Source organism: Xiphophorus couchianus, chromosome 4, assembly GCF_001444195.1.
Source record: "Xiphophorus couchianus chromosome 4, X_couchianus-1.0, whole genome shotgun sequence".
Taxonomy (NCBI): domain Eukaryota; kingdom Metazoa; phylum Chordata; class Actinopteri; order Cyprinodontiformes; family Poeciliidae; genus Xiphophorus; species Xiphophorus couchianus.
The window spans coordinates 15,226,767-15,243,716 of record NC_040231.1 but is presented as its reverse complement, the minus strand read 5'-3'; the positions used below and the strand labels follow the sequence as shown (position 1 = coordinate 15,243,716).

The following is a 16,950-nucleotide window of genomic DNA, read 5'->3' as shown; positions in this document are numbered from 1 at the left end:
TTTTAACCCCATTTTGACACTGCCAGATGATGATATTGGCATTTACCAACTCATCTATAGACACCACAGCCCCCACTCTGCTTCCTCCTATGGACTCTAGATACTTCAAAGCACCCCACATGAATAATTATCATATGTCAAATGGCCAAAAGGCTGGAACAAAGATCGTGGAAAGTTATCTGTGAAGGAGGTGTGAAAACATAAACTGCATACAGAGGTCGTAGGTGAATGTCTGTAAAAGGAGAAGGAATAGAGATGGACAGGTTTTGAAAGGGCAAGTGTCATCATCATAATCAGAATAAGGATTCTATACAAAGACAAAAAAAATACCACTTCTCTTCTACTTTCTTTCACCTGTCAAAACCCCACACTAGTTACAACAGGAAGTTAGTTATATCCCATTTATGTCGTTTTTGTGCTTGTTTCACAACCAAAGGTTCATTTATTGCGCAGTAAAAAAAAAAAAGGGGGCAAGGGAGATCTCATTTCATCAACATTTGTCAGCTCTGGAGTGTGTGCTGATTTGAGAGGGCTCACATTAAAGTGAGAGAGGCTTTATTAAAACGGTCAGGCGTGACAACTTAACTGCCTGGCCTCGGTCTGGACAGCAGGTGCTTTGCCAGGGAGGAAGTGAATAAAATGTTACTGAAGCTCTGCAGCAGAGCAAAGGACACTTATCCAGTAACTGCTGGAACATCCAATAATCAGGCAGAACATTATGACCACTGATGGGTGAATTAAATGGCAATGATCATCATTATGAGCACCAAGTGGACTATTTCTGCTCAGAGTAGAAAAAATGGGCAAATGTAATCATTCAATTAAGGGAACTGGTTTAGGACAACCCCAAAAAACTGCAATTGTTGTGGGAGATTCCAACTCTGCAGCGGTCAGTATCTTCAGACATGGGTCAAAGGAGGAACAGTTGTGATCATGAGTGACAAACACAAAATGTATTCGAGGAGCAAAGTTTGGCCAATCGAGTCCAACCCAACAGACAAGCTACTGCAGCTTCAGCTGCTCTAAAAGCTAAGGTTGGTTCTAATAAAAAGATGTCAGAATACACAGTACATGCCAATTTTTTCACAGTTTGGGGCTGTGTAGGTCTGGACCAGCCAGAGTGCCCAAGATGACCCTTTTGTATCGCCAAAACAGCAACAATAAGCGTCCGAGCTGGAACTGCCTGGACACACATTCAGGGTGTAGCGGAGGCCATGTCTTGATTGGTCTGGGATGTTTGTTTTTTCCAGTAAAATGGGATCATCACAAAATTAGTGATCATAATTTTATGCATAATTAGAGTTATCTTTACACATGTCTGTTAGGAGGGACATGAGGAATATATATTTTTTTGTAGAACCACCCTGGGTTTACAACTCGCATATGAATATATTCAAATATGAACAACAAATAAAATATTTTTAGTTAAGTGATAAAAAGTCTAGCAGTTTGTCAAGGTAATGTTTAATTATACAAGGCTTAATAAGAAATGCTTTTTGATTAAAAGATTATTGGAAAATGTCAAGAGGTATCAAAAGTAATGTGCAAACATTTTTGTAAAATTGGAGAAAATTGATTTAATTAGTTTCTTGGCAATTAAGTTCACCCTTTAATCTGTCTTTTTAAACAAATCTTTCTCTCAATGGGCGTTTGAAACTCACAAGGCTCTAGTTGTTTTTGCAGAACATATTTTCATTCATATTTATTTGAAGTGCACAGTAGATTTAAGTTTAATGTAATTATAAAACAAAAGCACCATTCAATTCCATAACTCACTGGCATTGTTTGCTGTTAAAATGTATTTACTTGTTTGTTAATGTTTTTACATGCAATAGGCTAATTTATCTGAAAAGCTGATGGGTGACTAAATTGATGAGTGGCTTGATGTCTAAAAGTAAAGTTTTCCACAGGATGTGACCTGTGCATACAAGAAGCAGATCAGATAAACACCATGTGTCTAATGTAGGTTGTAAAAGTATAGGACAAAGACAACTCCCATTTTACAGAAGGTAAGGGCATATACAGCATGGCCTCTATACGTTATGTTCATTTATTATGCCAGACAAATGAATGGAGAGGACTGTGGCCCCAGTCTGTCTGGAGTAATAGTCTGTTTGACATGCATCCACCATCCTCAGTCTAACTTTGACATCAACTCATTAGAGTTTTGTTGAACCTGGTGTTATTGGGGAACACAGTGTCAAGCATCCTGCAGAGATTCTGTGCAGTGACTGTGCTGCAGGTCAAAATCAATAAAATGTTCTCACCTAAAAAAAAAAAAGACACTAGCACCTCGTCAGTTTTCACTTCATGTCTACTATTCAATGTACAGTAGGCGCTATTATCATCCATTTTTATTCTAAGATGGTCACAAATAAAAACACAACTTGTACAGTACATGTACATGTGCTAATATGTAATAATTTGCATTGTGTCAGTGTGTAAGTGTGGGCATCATTGCATGCAGGGAGGGCTTAATTAGAGTTCTCTATAGTCTAATTTGATTAGTGGAAGTGAAAGAAGATGAAGGCAATTAGGGCTCAGTTATTTCTGCTGCTGGAATAATGTTTCAACAGAGAAGTGACAAAACACACACAAACACGCAGACATACATATTAAAAGGCTAGTGAGCCTGCATTCTGGTTTCTCACATTTCACTCAAGGGGGTTCAAGAGAGTTTACAGTGACTCAACCCAGAAGAGCAGAGGTGAGCGTCCAAGTGTTTGACAAGCATGCCAAATGCGATATGTTCACATTGAGACGGCTGTAAAAAAAAAAACGTCTACCAGCCCAGTGCTGCTTCCGTCTATACATCTAAATGTGTGTGTGGGCATGGGGTGTGTGTGTGTGTGTGTGCACTCTGTCCACAGCCGCAGAGGAGCAGAACAAACAAACCCACATGCAACACAATGCATTACACAAACTGCATTGCGTCTCCCTGGTGCCAAATTGACAAGACTACAACAGGGAACATAAAGGCAGAGGGAGGACTGACAGAGGTCCATAAATCATAGTCACTGCTGTGATACCAGTATTTACCCCCCCTCCTCCCGCTCTAACTGCCCCCCCCCCCTCCCGACTCCCCACCTGTTACCACAATAAATGATAACTGTAAAATAGTTGTTTAATCTCCCCTTTTCACTGTGCAGAAAGATTCAATGTCTTGACAGAAAAGATACTAGTAAAACGTTGTACAGTGAGAAGATAACATGTTTAATATTTGATTGTTCGTAGTCGTCCAGTAAAAGAAGAAGAAAGATGTGAGATCTTAATGAGGTTTTAATGTGCTGGGACTTTGTTGCACCTTTTGGCAGGGCGTGTAATATTTTTTCCCCCTCTGATTCTTGTCCAAAAGCAAATACAGAGACTGTTCTTCTTCCCAAGACATCAGTTCTTTAAATATGGATTTTTAGTTCACTTTTATTAACGTTTTCATTGAGGTTATTTATAAAAGTTTTGTTGTGCTGTTAGTGTTTTTTAGAGATCCACCAATCAAATGCACAGACATTGAATGACAATCAGAGGGTATGTCCTCATATTTTCTGAGTTAATTTTAAAAACATCCATTAAGGTAAGAGACAAATGCTTTGATGCGTTATTTATCAATCTTACAATTTCTTTGTTTTTGCTAGATTCAAAACTGCTGCGTCTATCAAACACCTAACAGTGCATTATTTGGCCTTTTAAATGCTCATAGCTCTTAGAGTACAAAAAAATAAATGAAAATCAGAATTGGTCAGAAAAATAATTGGCAAAAACATGAATGGAAATCAACCGGTAAAAAAAGCAACAAAAAAAAAAAGCAAGATCAATGCATATCTATTGTTTTCATACAAATGTGTGTGTTTGTTTCTGGATCTCCTCCTACACAGTTTCTGGTGGTGACTTGTGCCCAGAGACTGTTCAGGGGCTGCAGGTTCGGAGGGTCGGAGTTTAACAGCTCTGGGTTTATGAGGGGGTTAACGGGGCAGCCGGTGTGACGAGCCACCGTCGACCTTTACAGCTGTGACCAAGGCAGTGCCACCTGCGGACTGACGTGGAACAGATGCCACACTGTGTATGGGTCAGAGCTTTTATAGCAAGGGCAGGATGAGAAAGAGAGAGAGCGCGAGAGAGAAGGCGAGGGGGGAGGATGGCGAGGAGGAAGGGTAAGGGAGCTGGTAGTCTATCATTGTGACTGCTTTACTGCCATTCCTGCCATCTAATGACAGAGCTGTCTGAGCACATGGAGCGGGAGAGATGGAAGGATAGCAGGACTGTAAAGCAGAGAGGGGGTAAAACAGATAAATGGATACAATGATAGAGTGAAGTGAGGGATAAAAGCATAGTGGGAGGAGGAGAAGGACACAGAGAAATGGCCGACACTTGAGTAGATGCTTGCATAGAGAGTCAAAGATGCAGAGAAGGAGATTTGTGGGAATTGATTGGAGGAGATGGTCTCAGTTAGGAATACAGGGAAGGAAGGATATTGTAGTTAATTGGATCTAATGATTTCACTGCTGCACAGATAATCTTCTAACACAGTATGGATTCCTCTGGCAGATTCATCAATGGGATCTCTCCTCTGACTAATGTTACCAGCACATTCAGATTCACCCTTACACTGTATGAACATGCAACACTCGAGTTGTTTTTTTTTTTCTTCTTTCTTTCTTTTGAGCTGAGAATCATGAGTGATTAGTCCACTCTCTGATCCAGGACTTAACACCCAGCATCGCTCGCACACATATTGATTACCCTGGTAGGAGCTTGTCTTAGACATAGAAGAAAGATGTTTTCTCCATCTTGTTGGTTCTCTGCGAATTGATTACAAAAGACAGGCAGGGAGGTAGGAACATGGTGCACAGCAATAGTGAAAGTGCTTTGGTTGCAGAGTTTCTTGTTCTCTAGTTTTTAGGCATGGAAAGTGCATTTTAAAAGATGTGTGATATGTTTATTTCTCATTTTCTATTGTGCATGTTATATTGAATCACCAGACTCAACTAAGCCTGATCAGAGTTTAGCAATGTGAGGGAAACTCTCAGGTTTCATGATGCTCTGAAGAATGATGCACACTTGTAGGCCAAGTGATGGAAACCTGGTTTGACTTTCTCTATTTGCCCACAGTACACCAAAGAACATTTTTATTTACAACTACCTCCCTGGGTTCTTACTGCTATAAGACAACAGTGCAAACCCCAAGTACACTGTATGTGCACCTTGCAGTCAGTAATTTTAATATGTGCAGGCTAATTTGACAAGTAGTTTTTATTCAAAACTAAGATTTTTTCGGGAGTTCAAGTAAACAGATGGGAAAAATGTTGACAATAATGCAAAACATGCAGAAATGTCAAAAATATTCCTTTTGTTGCAGCATTTTTTTTTAGAAAGTATGTTTCTGCATTTTTATTCTTTTGAATTAGTTTTTTTGTCCATTTTCTTATTTTTATGTATTGTTAAATAATTTTTTATAATCTATTTGTACTGCCTCATTCACTAGTTACAAATTATTCATTTAATATGTTACATTCAATTTGTTTTTGTTTATTTTAATAAATAAATTCTATTTTATTTTCTAGTATATTCTACTGAAAGAATTGCAGCATCTTTCACAGCTATTCTACTCATGTCAGTGTAATAGTTGACACAGTGAAATGCCTTCTGACAATTACATTTAAATGTTTTGTTTGTTAGGAAAATGTCAACTTTGAATGGGAGCTAATATAAAAATAAAGTTTGACTGATTGATGTAATTCTGACAAGAGGATGGGATTACTACTAGATTGTATGAAATTAGACTTGATTTTAAAAAGTCTGATAGATTTCCTTTCAAAGTCATTACTTCATTCTGTGATTTGCTGTAAGAAGACACCAGCACCTCTTGATTTGTACCTCACTTTACTTATTACCTCAGTGGTATGTTGTTTAAACAAATTAATAAAATAAAAGGAATGAAAACAAATCGACTCCTACTTCCATATGTTTGTCTTTACTCCTTTTTCTCTTTCTCACTGATCAACCAAACAACTTTAAAGGGAACTACACATAAAAAAGGAGCTGGCACATCTAGGCATGGTTCAAGTAAAGGTACAGTATATGTGGAGGATGGATGTGAGAAAATAAAGAGAATTTTGAGTACACCATGAAGTGGGTAGAATGTATAGCAAAAAGAATAAAAGACATTAGTAGTGTGAAAAGGTGAGGTTGAGGAATATGTCGAAACATTGACACCACCTCCATTTTGAAGTGGTTGCTCTCTGGCTCTGCTCTCCCTCAGCTGTGATGTAAATGCGACCCAAGTTCAAGTGCTTCTCCTCTCCACCTTTATCTCTGCGCCCCGCGCCGTTGTTCGACCTTAATACATTTCTTTCTGGATTCCGCCCGCTTTCTTCCCATCAAAACCTCGGCCACCCCTCCCACAAATGCACGCACAGCCCATTCCTCTTTATTTAACCCAACCTTTTTTGTTGTCAAATAATCATGGGGAACTAGCATGTGTCTGACATGGTCTCCAAGGCAACGGCGGTTAAGACGGGAAGGCAGGCAGGGGCTCATTCAGTGGTTGAATGAAAGAAGGGGGAAGAGAAGAAGCAACCCACAGTGTCGGTCTCTCTCTCTCTCTCACACACACACACACACACACACACACACACACACACGCAACCCTGACTAGCTTTGGCCTCTGTCACAACGGAGACCCATCTCTCTGTGTCTCTAATCTGTGTGGCTCTCCTACAGCAGGTTGGTGTGGAAGGCTGAGGGGTCACAGGGAGAAGCCTGTTTACACACACTGAGCAAAAAAAAGAGAAAAAAGAGTGGGTTATGTGACTGTAGATATCAAAAAGCAGGATTAGAAGAGGTAGATGTAAAAGATAATGAGGTGTAGAAGTCCTAAGGTGATGAAAAATTTGTTTATTTTTTCTGTTTTTTTAACAGAAAAAAGAAACCTCAAACATCTCTTATTTCACTTTCAGTTTCATAACTCTATACATACATATATCATATATATACTTATATCTTTACTGATTTCTACACCACTCTGTTTCGAGTATTCAGTACCTAGAGGGTAAAGAGCAGTCTGGCCAGAGGGTTAGACACATGTAGAAGAGAGCTGCATTCAACCCTTTGTCCCTGTCTGCAACCTCTGACACAAGCACCTCTGCACGTCTCTTTATGTCTTTATTTCTTGCACAGCAGGATCTCGGTGGCCTTTAGCAGCAAATATCCATTTAAACCTCCCCCAATCCAACCCCTTTCTGAAAAAAAGAAATGTGGAGTAGGCTTCTGAATGCATGCTGTAAGAAAATTAAAAAAGCCCAAAAGAAAAAGAAAAGGATTGGCTGGCTTATCCTGCTGTAATATTATGCACTGGTGAGTGATTTATCAGTTATGCAATATTGTTTCCTCAAATATGTTACATATGTTAAATATGGATTTTGTCTTTTTCATCACTTCTTATTGTGTCATTTACTAGTGAAACTTCGATTTCTTAGAAATAGCTTAATTTTGCCATAAAAATAGCTATTCTGCAGAGCAACATATTATGAGGTAAACAAAAACACATTTTCTCTCAGCAGTACAATTTATTACTTTTACAATAATTTTCATATTCAGTCTAAGTACTGTAACTCAACTCGAAGGGCAGTTTGAGTGCACAGTTCTGTACTAAAAAAATAACTCATCAAATTTTGTAAAAAAAAAAAAAAAGATGCAATTGAAATCTGGTTTAAAGTAATAGATCAGTTTTACAGAACATACATAAAAGCACATGGCAAAGACTCAGATGTAAAACATTACAGATAAAAGCAGTTTGTTGCTCTGAAAGATGCCAGATCTGTTAGAAAAGACTGACGCTCTGTTTGGTCAACAGAGCCTGCAATCAAGAGCTGCAAAATATATCAGCTGTCATTTGAGCATCAAATTTCACCACTTCACAATTATGAAGACCTGGCTGGATGCAACATTGGGTGGGCAGTTAAAGCTAAGGCTCCCTGTATTATTGCACTGCATGCTGAGTTTCTTGGACCAGTTGTGATAATGGAATAGCAAGAGAAGACTGAGGAAAACATTCTCAATGTGGTCTTGACAATTTTCAACACCAATATTGCAGTTGTGTGTTTTCCTAATATGTTGCTATGTTGTAATCCATTCCAACTAAAGAGAAAAGTGCACACTCACACAATCACATATACATAAGAGCATGTTACCTCCATGGGATTTGTGTCTTTGCTTACATGGGAAATTAAAATTAAAGCAAATATTTAAATATTGTACATTATATTAAGCATCTCTTGGATCAAAAGCTTAGACCAAAAACAAAACCGACTGTCGTAGAGTGCAAATGCAAAATGCATTTTTCATTTAACAGGTGTGCATAGCGAACATACCAATCAAAAACAGTTAAGACTTTTCCACATTTATGAATATTTTCTTATACAAAAGCAGGAACAAATTTCAAGTATATCAGACAGCTTGACAGAGAAAACATTTTTTTCCATGAAGTTGATCTCTGTCTGATTCTCCATTTCTTCTCCAGTCTGTTCGCTCTCGTTCTCTCCCTCACCACCTCTCTCTTGGCTCTCCTCTCCACAATCAGTGCCCAGTGAGCTGTGACACGCACTTAAGCACCGACCGGTGGTAACCTCACGCCGCCTTAGCACTCAGTTTTTTTCACACACACACACATACACCCCCCACACGCGCCCGCACACACACACACACAGTAAACCACAGATCTACACATGAGCATGTGTGAACGCATGCACACCCCGGCAAAGGCAGGAAGAAACAGGCAACAGATAAAAATGCATTTAAAAACCCATACATTAGCCTTTGTGATTCTTGCTGCAAGGCTGTATTGCATAAAAGACACACAGTCAGTCAGACTCCTGTTTACCTGCTGACTTCTGATAAAAGGCTCAGGGTGTAAAGGAAAAGAGTGAGTGCTGCTGTCACACAGCATTACAAGTGCTCAGGTTCAGACCTCAAGACTGTCAGCACAAAGAAGAATGTGTCTAAAAAGCAAGACTGCATGAACACACAAGCTTCATCACACTTTCTCACAGCAGAAAACAACTAAAATACACTGAAGTGTATATAAGTGTGCAAAAACTGAAGTTAGCTTACCTGGTAAATAGTAAAGCGGCGCTTTTAGTCCGAACATTGTCACTGTTTACGTGTCATGAAGCGAGAGCAACTTGTTTAAAACGTGCAGGCAGCCGATCCTGTCCTGGATGAGTGAGCAGGAGAGGTACGGTGCCACAGCCACCCAGAAACAAGGCTCTGTGTGTGGTGAGGCTGGGCTGGAGCTCAGCCTGTCATCCCTGCTCTCTGGTCCTCGCTAACCAAGCGTGAGGCTGGGACCGCCCAGCCGGCTAAGAAGACATACACACATACATAAACCCCCCGTCAGACAGCCACACGGATGCACACAGACAGAGCGGTGCAAGGGTCAGCCCCCGTTCACGCCCCCACTCTCGACCCGCTCGCTCTCGCCCCAGATCCCCCCGGGAAAGGGTCACGGACTCGCTGTCCGTTTCTAAGCGGCAGCAGGAAGCTCGCTCTCTGTCGCCTTTTCTTTCAAAAACCCACACGGGCACACACCCAGAGAGTCGGGACAGCCGGGGAAGAGATGTAAAAGCAGGCAGGTCCAGAGCCAGGAGGAGAACAGAGATAGAAGGGGGAACAAACCCAGGCTGGGTAAATCCAGCAGATAGGAGCAAGCCACTGATTCCAAGGACTGTCTTTTATCCTTCTGTCCAAGAAAGATGATCAAAGGGACGATGCTTCCTCCACTACCGCTGCAACTATCTCTCTTTCCCTTTCTTGCTCTGTGATTTTCTCAACCTCCCTTTTTTTCCCTCTCTCTCTTTCTCTGCTGAAACAGAGGGAAGGAGGTGGAGGAGAGGAGGATGGAAGGAGGGCAGAATGAACTCCCTCCAGGCATCAACACAAGCAGAAAGCGAGAAAGGGTGTGTGTTGGGCTGTGGGGGTGTATGTTTGTGTGAGAGGAGTGGTGGAGGTAAAGTGAAAAAGAGATAGAGGGGGCAGCAGCAGGGACGAGAAGGAACCACCAGCCAGGGCTGATGCTTCACCCGAGGAGGAGAGTGGTCACAGTTCAATTTGAAGTCAGGGTGACAGCTGATTGCACAGCCCCAGTGACAGCGAGAGGCCAACGACTATCAAGAGAGCATCTGTTCACACTGTATCAGACAGTAGGAAAGGATTGACCGACAGCAAACACACAGAGAGAAAGACAGAAAGAGATAGAGAGAGAGAGAGGGCTGTGGGTCTTCAAGGGCAGCTCACAATAGAACAGCTACGTGTTTGGAGGAGGAAAATACAAAAGATCCCCCGCCTCCGTTCTCCTCTCTGAAAATGAGAGTCCTCGTCTCGGTCTGCGAGTGTGTGGGTGCGTTTGTGTGTCCGTCTAGGAAACTTGGCTAGTGCAGGCTGGTGCACAGACTGCTCACCATGCTGCTCCGACAGCCGACTATCCCCCATCCTCTCTCTCTCTCCCTTCACACACACACATACACACACATAGGATGTCGTTCTATCTTAACAAGGACTTTTCATTGACTTCCATTCATTTCTACAGCTTAACCCTGACCATTTCGCTAAGCTCAATGTACACCTGATCCCCTAACCCTAAAACATCACATCTTTTTATGGGGTCCACCCTTTGGGCCCCATAAGAGCAGAGGGTCCTCACAGCGTAATATTTCTTGGAAGAATGGGTCTCCCAAGGTGAGATATGCTGGAGCACACACACACACCATCTTGAATAAACACACAAACATCCTGTGTTACTCCACTGCCTGCTCTGCACACAAACCTTACTGAGATGGAGGCAGTTAGAGGGTGAGGAGTTAACTATCTGCTGGGAAGCGTCCATGATAAACCACACACACGCAAACACACCCCAGCTCACAAAATAACAGAAGTGGTACAGAGGGAAAAGAACGGGATGGGGACAATTCGTCTTCCTCTCCAACCCATTCTGTGAAAACTCTATGGGGGAGAAAGACATGGGAGATTGGCAGCAGTTCAGTGCGGAAGAGGAGGGGGTGGTGGGGCACATCGAGGGGGTCCAATGCCTTCAGGAAGACTCAGAGGACAGGAAAAAAAAACCTAAAACACACATTCCACGAGCACAACAAGCACAGCGAGAGTGAGTGGGAGTGTGAAAGGCATGCTCACAACCAAATGGGGCAAATAATCGCTAATAGGGACCGATGACTTGAGAAGGAGACATAAACGAGCAGAAATCAAGTGTGGAATAGGAGGAGGAGGACGGGGGGTGTCCACAGATCGAGACATAGATAGAGGCAGGGAAGGGGAGTGAGGGGTAGTTATTCTAGGAACAAAGACCTTTTTAGTAATACAAAAAAATCAGCAAATATTTAATGTGGCAACAGTGAGTAGGTGTGGACGTCACAACACGGAGACAGATGAAGCGAAACAGTTCAACGCATTCTCTTCTACCTCCCCAGTGAGGCTGAATGTGTGCTAACGGCCCACATTATCATCGCTCAAAGGTATGAGCGTGCCTCCGTGCTGCTTTGTTCAGGTGAGTGTGTGAGGCAGGTGTCGAAGCTTCTCGCACCTTGTTGGACAGGCTGGGAGGTGACGTGCAGTCCCCGCCTCAAGGCACAGCAGGTGTGACGACTCGATGACAGACAGAGACGGACAGAAAGACAACTGAAAGCACGGCATCTTGCTCCTGCAAGGTGGACAGGATGAGAACAGGAAGCCAGGAGCAAGTTTTGAAAAGATTCAAGCAGCAAAGAGAACCTGGTGAACGAGCTCAGAAACATTTTCCGGCGTATATTTCATTACAGTGAGAGGAGCAACTCAGACAAAAGGGACAGATTTGCTGATGCAAATATATTTGAATTTGTTTTCAGTTTTCTAATTAAATTGAAAGCCCCGAGCCTATTGTTATTGTCAATGCATGAGTCTAGAAAGTTTGCTGTGAAAGGTGTGAATGATTGTCTTCTCTACTTGAACTGTCGAGTCAACAGGTTTGCCATTGATGGTATAGGTCATTACATGGTCGTTGCATTTGTTCTTATTCTAATAAATGGAAACTAAATTTTGAGTTGTAAATTATAATCATCCAAACTATGAAAAAAAAACACTTTGAAGCATTTCTCAAGAGATTGTGTCTATTAAGACACTGAAAACACAAGACCGCCATTGTCCTTTGTTATTTAAGGTAATGTAATGAGTCACATTTGATGTGGTTTGTGGAAAAGCATAAAGCACATGCTCAGGCCTAAAAACACACAGCTCATACCTACTCTCTAAAAAGCTCCTTTCAGACTGAGGTTGTGTGTGAAACTGAAAACACTGATGAAAGAGCAAAGGAAAGAAGAGGAGAACGAAACAAGAAAAATGAGGATGTTAAAGAGGGAGGAAAACGGTGGGACAGCACAGTCAGCTAACAAATAACACACACAAACAACCCACTATTCCAACTTCAGTTGTCTTCCCTATATGATCAGTCCTCAAGCAGTGTGTGTATGTTTAGCTGTGTATTCATGTGAAGGGATTTGAAACTGTGTTTTTCTCAACAGCAAAGAAGGCAAAGACAAAAGCATCACTAATATCTTCCTGTTCATGCTGCACTCTGACACAATAGCAACATAAGAATAACACAAGAATATATTCACAACGTGATATTTAGGAAAGAGAACAAATCCTAATGTTTTATCACTAGCCAGCTTAGATTTACATATAGCACTCAGAGACGGTCCACCTCATGCGGCCTCTGCAAAAAGACCAAATAGACGGCCTTCACAGAGAATATGAGAGATTTTCCTTTCAAAAAACGAGCTGGAGTTCCGTGCGAATGCATTTATCAAATGTGATAAGAAATAAAATCTGGTAACCCCTCACTCACCCCTATTTGCTTAGTCCCGCACCCACTCCACCGCTACACACACCCATTTAACCTGACCTCTCACTGGTGATTAGAGGCCCGCGCAATGTGTGAGCATGTGCATCGCTCTTTGTGTGCAAAATGCTTCTCTCCGTATGCTAATCACAGCCTTGCACTGAGAATTAATTTGCAAATGTGTCATTACCCATCAGGCTCAGCAGCAATAACCCTGCAATTACACAACTCGCGCTTGGCCAGCTGAGCACCACACTCTCAAGCACTCTCAAACACATTATACACACGCAGCTTCTTCAGGGGTAAACAGGGGAGAAAAAGGCTCTAATATAAGCTATATTTTGAGAAGTGCAACATCCCACTTTACAACCAAGGAAGAGAGAGAAAAAAAGGAACACAATTCTTTGTATAGTCAGAGTGTTTACAGTTTAATCACAGCCCCTCACCTCCATGTCAATAGGACAGCTACCGAGGTCGGCTGCGCACTTTCACTCACTTCTGTTTCTAAGCAACATTATCCAGGAGTGTGGCCTCGCTAAGAACTCCAACAGCATCACACAGAGCCTTCAGATTACAGATAAAGCAGCTGAGCAATGTGCATGTGTGTGCAAGAGTTCAGGCACTTACCTGTGAAGAGACGTGGAGAGACAGGCACGAGTGTGGCAGCCAAAAGATGGTGCAAAGGTAACATGGAAGAAAACAAAAGAAAGACATGAAGTTGTTATCGTCTGTATGTATTCTTGTACAGCTGGAGGACTTGTATTGTTTATTATCCAAGGGTTTTTCTACAGCCTATAATGATTTTGTAAATTTATATTTAGAACGGACTGATTCTATGACATACACAGCAATGAATAAATAAAAAGAAAATCTAAAACCCAGATGCTATGCGTTGAACAGCCTGAATCAGGAGAGATGCTGATTTTATGCAATAAAAGCACAGGACTCAGTACCATATTCACATACTAAAAATATATTTTAAAAACACCTGCGGTTATGCAACCCTTTTTTAAAAATCTACATTTGTTTTCTGTATTTATAAAAAATCCATATATTTTCTAAATATTGATTTTGCCAAAATGGTCACAAAATATAAATCTTTAATTGTTTTCATTATTAACTCAAACGTTTTTATGATTTATTCAAAATGTGTGAATTACCTTAAATGTGTATATATTATTTAATTCCAAAATATTATATACCTTTATTCATTTTACTTATTTGCTATCAAAAAATTTTAATAAAAATATTCTAGCACTTTTTCTCTCAATCTTTTGCATCTTTGGTTTATCAAAACTGTTTCTATTAACACGTTCTATACTGTGTAGCATTTATTTACCTTAATTTCATTCATGTCTCTGTTATTGTCGTTACTATCAATGAATAATTACAACAGTAAACAAAAAGGAACAATATTCGGAAAAGCTGACAACAATCTGATCTTCAAACAGTACGAAATTGGCAAACTTCTATTTATTTACGGTTATCTTGATATTATTTCACTTGTGCTTGTAGTCTTGCACTTAATGTAGTGAAAATCAAATACTTGTAACAAAAGCAGCTGAGTGCTTTGTCAGGTGGTCAAGGAGTAATTACTGTTTATTACCAGGTTGCCCTAAAACATGATGTCCGAATCCTCTGTCGTTCTAAAGACCAAATGAACTGCAAGGCTAAATGTTTGCTTGATCACTTCATGAATGCAAACCACCTGCTCTCTAAGTCCACTTCACATGCCGGAAAACTTAATCTGGTTCTTGCTCAGTCCCCCGTCTCTGTGTCTGCTGCTGCAGGACACTGATTCATCTCGGAGCATATCACGCTGCTGTCACAAATACTCCTCAACACTTTGCACACACACACATCTCTGACGCTGGCCAACATCACCCGGTGCAGACACGTAGTGTGTGACAACAAAAACAGCAAAAGAAAAATGCTTGGTGCTTCTTTTTTTAACTTGCTAAGAGTTCAACAGGTCTGACTTGAAGTTTGGAAGATGTCAAATAGGCCTTTTCTGCCTTTAAAAAACTGCATACCAATTATTTGAGTGGTATGATGAAAAAGTAGAAGAGAACTTGTTTGAGAGAGAGAAAGTGGTCACGCAATGCAAGTAGAAACTCAGATGTGTTTTTGGGAGCATCAACTGAAACGACACACAAAAAAGTAACGTAAAAGCACTCAATGTTCCTGAACAGTATGTAATTCTGAAGAGAGTGCAAATTCAGGTTGTGAGTTTTTTTTTACTTCTAAATAGCTGGTCCAAATCCCTCCAATGCACAATTTCCAAAGATTTTTTTAATTAAAAATATAGTAGAAATGTTTATTGCTGTTAACTTTGATTTACAGCTAATGGAAACTAAAAAATATTTCTAATAATGATGTGATGTGAGGCCATAACATGTATTACAGAATCATAGGGGAGGTTTGCTGACTTGGCAGTTGCTCAGCAGATAGAATGAAACCTAATAGAAGGTTATTGCAAAAGAGGTTTACGCTTCAGAATCCTGAATCCAAGCATATTAATGGAAGGTTGAGTAGAAGAAGAAAGTGTTGTGGAATACAGTGGGTAAGCAGAAAGGAAAACCACAACCTTGAAAGGAATTTAAAGCAAAGTCCATTTAAGAGTTTGACGAAAGAGTTATGAGCTGCAGCTTGAGTCTGTGTCTTAAGAGACACAATGCCAAGACACTGGCTCTGACTGTGACTTTTCTTTTGTTTAAATACTTGTGAACTAGAGATCATGTCAGAAGCTGGTTTAGGGAGAAACAATGACTGAACTCTTGCTCAGCTGTCCAAAATCCTATTTTAAAACAAATTAAGTTGTGCGTTTATTGATAAACGAAGGTTTCAAAGTCTGGAGGAAGAGTGGAGAGGCACACAATTCAAGACACTTGAAGCTTTCACAAATAGTGAAGAATGAGGCAGCCATATCATCTGCTGGTGTTGGTCTAGTGTGCTTTATTAAGTCCAAAAATTACTACAGAATCTACCAGAAACTATAAAAGCATTTACTGTTTCCCTCGACTGAGAAGTTTTATGGAGATACTGATTTTATTCTTCTAGCAGGATTTGCCCTCAGTGCCAGTAACAGTTTATCTATTATGATGTTACTGTACTTCATTGATCAGCAAACCTGCCTATCTTAAATCCTGTAGGAAATTTATGGAATATTGTCGAGACGAACACCAGGAAGACCAGACCTAACAATGCAGTTCAGCAGAGTGACAGGTTGATCACTTCCATGCTGTGCTGCATTGATGCAGTAATTCATAGTAATAATTAGCATGGATTACTGCTAACTGAACGCATATAAAATGCAGTACACATATATGCTGTTTCATTTTTCTGCGAAAGGTTGGTAACTGTTTGCCACCAGCACTGGAAAGTGAACACGGACTCAGGGTGAAGTCGAGTTCGAGAAGCATTCCATTCAAAAACCAAAGGGACGTCTTCTAATTTCTAATTTTAAAAATTACATTTTGATTTTCTAAATCAAGCTGCCATCCCTCACCAATCTCCCGTCCCTCCTGTTTTAAAGTGGATTACATCCTCCAACACTATCAGACAGCAAGGAAAGAAGAAGAATAGGGAACCAGGTGCAGGAAGAGCTGGCCAAAGCTGACAAGCTGATGTGGAGTCTTATCATATCCACTCCCACCATGCCTTGTGGCACACCTGCTTTCTAGCACAGACAACAGAAGCGTCCCCGCTCACAGCTGAGGGAACACACTGCACCACACAGCTCTGCCCTGATTAGGCTTTTTGTTGTCACTCAGCTCTCTTAGCTGCATCCTCCAACTCTTCATCTGTCTCCGCATCAAACACGTCAGATCTCAGCGAGCTCCGTTGTTATTAGACAGCAAGAGCAGAGAACCAGACACGGCATAATGAACCGCACAAGATTTAAGGAGGGGGATCTTTAAAAGCGTAACTCATTTGATTAACAAATGTGTGTACACATATGTGGTGGGTGTTCTTCTGCCATGTGTGGCTGTGTGTTTGTGTAATCGCCCAGGGGCAGGTGTAAGGTGCGCGAGCGCAGCTCAGGAAGCCTGGGGAGCAAACCCAGCGGG

The 16,950-nt window shown here is 41.0% G+C and overlaps 1 protein-coding gene across 4 annotated transcripts in view; it reads right to left on the bottom strand.

Moving 5' to 3' along the window:
• The window catches only part of gse1b (Gse1 coiled-coil protein b), a 182,606-nt gene that overhangs the window by 63,712 nt on the left and 101,944 nt on the right, over window positions 1–16,950 (bottom strand). Inside the window, exon 1 of one of the 4 annotated variants that reach the window (XM_028014086.1) lies at window positions 13,508–13,689. The exons of 2 other annotated variants lie outside the window; for them this stretch is intronic. In XM_028014086.1, the coding sequence (XP_027869887.1) occupies window positions 13,508–13,571 (64 nt within the window). In that variant the 5' untranslated portion in view covers window positions 13,572–13,689. Of the gene's footprint in view, window positions 1–9,105; window positions 9,439–13,507; window positions 13,690–16,950 lie in introns of those variants that run through there. One more of the 4 variants, XM_028014087.1, reaches the window with a different exon arrangement.